Source organism: Sitodiplosis mosellana, unplaced genomic scaffold, assembly GCF_009176505.1.
Source record: "Sitodiplosis mosellana isolate CC-2019 unplaced genomic scaffold, AAFC_SMos_1.0 Smas_scaffold_1509, whole genome shotgun sequence".
NCBI classification, from domain to species: Eukaryota; Metazoa; Arthropoda; class Insecta; order Diptera; family Cecidomyiidae; genus Sitodiplosis; species Sitodiplosis mosellana.
In genome coordinates, this window is record NW_022596751.1 from 9,395 (window position 1) to 14,117 (window position 4,723).

General features: G+C 34.5%; 1 protein-coding gene across 1 annotated transcript; it reads right to left on the reverse strand.

The window, feature by feature from the left end:
• Nucleotides 1–2,307: 2,307 nt before the first annotated feature.
• LOC129571162 (uncharacterized) lies at nucleotides 2,308–4,388 on the reverse strand. The gene is made up of 7 exons (XM_055450927.1): nucleotides 4,273–4,388; nucleotides 3,917–4,173; nucleotides 3,659–3,725; nucleotides 3,305–3,579; nucleotides 2,818–3,165; nucleotides 2,606–2,672; nucleotides 2,308–2,515 (listed from the first exon to the last, which is right to left on the reverse strand). Exons 1-7 carry the CDS (start codon nucleotides 4,315–4,317, stop codon nucleotides 2,456–2,458), a joined length of 1,119 nt encoding a protein of 372 aa, XP_055306902.1. The 5' UTR covers nucleotides 4,318–4,388; the 3' UTR covers nucleotides 2,308–2,455.
• Nucleotides 4,389–4,723: the final 335 nt, after the last annotated feature.

The window sequence follows — 4,723 nt, forward strand, 5'->3', positions numbered from 1 at the left end:
GAATTATATGCATTAGCTCCTCTGTTAATTATAGAATATTTCCCCCAATTATTAATGGGTTTAATTTTGTGCAGTCTATTTGATTGTCTAGTTTCATATTCATTATGTTTGTTGTTAAAATCTAATTTAATATCTGCTTCTAACATTTTGTTCATAATTTTGTGAAAATTTATTTCCAATTCGAGATCAATCATATGTTTAAATTTAATAATGTTCTTCATACAAGTCATCTGTACTTATGTTCACTGCTTTATATTTATTGTAGAATAAATTTCTAATACATTTTTTTTGTAACTTTTCTATCTTGTCAATATTTTCTTTTTTCGTTCCACTCCATACTGTTAATAAATAAATTACATTTGAGTTAAAGTAGGAATAATAAATAATTTTTTTTAACATTATCACCACAAAGGAATGAAATTCTTATGAATACACCGACATATGGTCTTATTTTTTTCATTATATGCTTTCAGCATGTGCATTCCAATTTAGATTTGCGTCAATTATTAACCCCAATTTAATGGTGTCATACCATTGAATAGGAACCTATCTTGATTTTTTAAATATTTCAACACGAAGAAAATTTGATAACCCAGATTTCCTGTTTTTACCTTATTCACCTAATAAACACAATGAAGTTATTTACACTCAGAGCATACTCAGTTTAAATTTTGAGTTTTTACTCCAACTACGATTACACTTAATAACGGAGTAAGTGTTTGTATGAGCGTATTCCATTATGGTATACAATATTACACCACAATGGAATACGCTCATACAAACACTTGATCCGTTATTTGGAGTAAAAAATCAAAATTTAAACGGTGAATGCTTTGAGTGTAGTACAAACTAACAATGACAATAGTTTGATCACTACATAACATGCTAAATACGGAAAAACTGTATGCAACAACAATAACAAATCTTATTCCTTTTACTAAAGCGTTGAAACAAACGCGTGCTCGTTCTAACTCAAAAAAAATCCCACAGACTTTACATTTTGCATATCACATGTATGCATTAAACCTGGATTTCTATTCTTATTTCTTTACAAATATGTTAGAAACAGGATAATACCCACTTACATTCTTCACCGCCGATTACGAGATATTTTAGTATCTTTACACGATTTATTGTATCAATCCAATCGTATCATCGTGTAAAGAACGAGGAGAACGGTTGCATTCTTGACAACTTTGACATTTTGATGTACACACACATATAAGAACGTATGGCGGATTGGAAAACGTCAGTAATGAACTAAACTATCACTTGGTGTAGCAAGTTCATTGAATGTGTGAACGGGTGGCAATATTCGATGACTTCAAAATCATATGAAAAATCACACAAGTGTTGACAGTGCAAACTCACGATTTTTTCGAAATATTTCTTTAAAAAACAAATCGTGGATGAAGCCTAGGCTTTGAAGAGCCCGAATATCAACAATAAAAGGAAATAAATGAATATAATTCCCAAACAAATAATGTATATAAAATGTATGGCGTTTTAAATCTCACCACTGGTGACCACAATCAGTCAAAGCATTAATGTGAATGACGCATGACAAAGTGACTTTGACAGCACACGCATATGAATTGTTGTCATGTTTACAGCCGGAAACGTCAATGCAAAATCTCCAGTATCCAGTTTCACTCTACTTTATCAAACGATTTGGCTGATTGTAATACCAAAGCATCCGAATGATCTTCTTGTCTCTCAAACATTACATATACGTTGAATTGAATTGATGCTGGTGGAATAGCCATGAAGTCCCTAATCTTGAGTGTACTTCAAAGATAGTCTTTTTCGAAATAATCGTGAAGAACTCTTGAAGAGCTACCCATGATTAATTTTCAGCTGAACATCAACCAATCGCAAATGAAAAGGATCGATTTACAAAGTCATTTCATTATCAAAAACATTTTCGCATGAAAAATATTTTTTTTCGTATCACCGCAATTGAATTAATTACATTTATCCGGAAACCGAGTCCAAGAATGAATTCTCGTCTCTTATTAAAACTGTGGTATCATTCAAGTATTTTGTGTGAAATTACATTTAAGTGTTTCAGGTATCTGGTATTATAGGTAGAACATAAATAGGTAATTGTTATTAATTTACAATCAACTCGTCTAAGAATCAAACCCATAAATTATCGAGTCAGTTCTTATGTGATGGTACTGTTTTTTAAGTTATTGAAATAAGCAAGCAAAAAACTTACTTATATCAATTCAACTTTTCATCTGTTTTAATTACCACAGCGAAAAAAATAGACTTTTTTTTTTGTAATATTAAGAAAACAAAGCATTTTAGTTCAACAAGTTTGATTTATTTCTCATCTGTTTCTTTTGCACAATAAAAGCCATTGGGTTACTTCCATTGCGGGCATGCACTTCATTTACGTACTTTCTGATGAGTTTGGCTTTGAATCTATAGACACTTTTGTGCGCCGAGTTCATGCGAAGCATCTTTGTTTGACGTATTTCTTGACTCGCTCGAAAGTCTCTTGATTGGCCTGTAATTCACGGAAAATAGGTGGAGATATGAGTGGAAGAGCAATGGAAGAAAAACTGTGAGAATCTATAAAACTTTTTTGTTTTCTTACTTGTTTCAAGTTGGCGAGGAATTTGTGGAGAATTTCGCGGCTTTGTTCAACTTCTTTGGTAACGCATCTATGAGAAACATAAGCGGAAATTGGATTCGAAACAGTTAATTTGGTTTTTATGCCCTTAAGAATAAATATGTGTTCATGAGTTCATGATAACTGGACAAATGAAAGTGAAAAGGAAATGTAAAAGAAGGTGCAATGAAGCTTACTTTGCTGCTTCCCATTTGCTTGGTAAATTTTTACAGGCCTTGACTCGTTCGTGCAATTGTTCCAAGTCTTTTTTGTATTCCTCCCAAATTTTATTGAAGTCAGTCTCTTTGACAGCATCGCCAATGGCTTCGGTGATGCACTTCACCTTTTCAACTCCGTTTCCCTGGTTTCCGTCGGTTTCACCTTCTCTGGCAAATTCAGCCATGAGTTCGGCATATGTTTGACCGGAACAGCGTTGTTGAATTTGACGAGCGAATTCTTGGAGGGCTTGTGGGTTTTCACCAGCAGCCAATTGAAGGTATTCAGTGACCAATTTGTAGGTTGAAACTCCTTCTTTCACATTGCAGCTAAAGAAATGTGAACAATTCGGAAGGGAAAAATATAAGTCATTTGTTTTGCAAACAATTAGCGACAATGAATCAATAATAATGCAGGCTTCTATGCCAATGAACCGAAAAATGTGGCTAATCTGTTCTTCATACGTACAGAAGAACAAGGAATTTGTTTCCGGCATTTGGGCATTGCTTCCAATTGCCGATACGGTGACGCACTTGTGGTTCAGTCTTTGACCACAATTCTCCTAATCCGTTGGCTTTCGATACATCACCAAGCACATCAACAATGCATTCGAATTGTTCTGGAAATGATGCTTGGAACTCTTCGGCTTGATCGTCCAAATCGAAGAAAACGGCGTTTTCTTTGAAACACTCGGCTACAACCTTGTCTTTGATCTCCTTCACCAATTCCCTCCTTTTGGCCTCCTGGTATAAATCATTCCAAAAATCAAATTAGGGTTTTTCTTGAAAATTTTCGCAGTGTAATTCGCATCAATTAACTTACAGCAGCCAATTTCTTCAAGAATTCAGTGATGGCTCCTACACCTTTCTCAACAACAACAGCTTTGCATCTATGTTAAAAGAATACAGAAAAAACTTCTTTCGTAAATGTATTCTGAAGACTGTTTCCCTGTATTCATTTACTTATTAATAATGGAAATTGAAAACTTTGTCCGCATTTCATTTCATTGAATCAAAACAAAAATTAAACGAAATCGGTCAACAATCTCGAGAGTTGCATAAATTAAAATGAAAAACTTACTTGGATCGTTCGATGGCGTCTGTGACTTCGAAGCACTTTTTCCATTCAACGTTAGCAAGAGTATCGATTTTGGTCTTGGTTTCATCCCAGGCACTTTTGACTTCGCTATCTTGCACGGCTTTGCCAACAACTTCGCTTATGCATTTAACATTGGCCCAGTGTTCCCTGAGCTTTTTGCCAATTCCTTCGAATATGTCCGACAACCCGTATTCTTGGAATGAAAAGTTTTGTGTGGTCTGTGGTGCAGCGGTGACGGCCTACATGAAATGAATGAATGGTTCAATTAATTTTCACTGTAAAAAAATCGTGTCGAATCGAAACACCGAACAAAAAAACAAGGACAAAATGTTTTGTACCGTTGCACACAAAGCAGCCAATAATACAACTGAGAAGAACTTCATATTTGAATGGTGTGTGTGTGGGTTTCAGACTGAAACTGTTTACTTTTCGGACATTCTCCAGAGAATTTATACCTTTTTTCTATTCGAACGATTGTGATGTAAGACACTTCAAATATGCTGCTATCGTTTTTTTGCGATTTTGCTTATCTTGCTGTGATATCTAGGCTTCAAAAAACGTTATGTCGTCGTTATGTTCAGTCAAAAAGTCCCCGGTCTGACATAGAAATTACTGTTTGAGCACAAAATATATGGCCATTTGTAAAAAGTACAATCCTTTTTAGGAATCCTCAAAAAATTTCATTACAATCTGACTATTTGTTACCATCGAGTTACAGCCGTTTGTTGCAAGTAACTTTTGGATTGTTCAAAAACGCGAAAAAATTGGGACTTTTGGGCATTTCAAAGA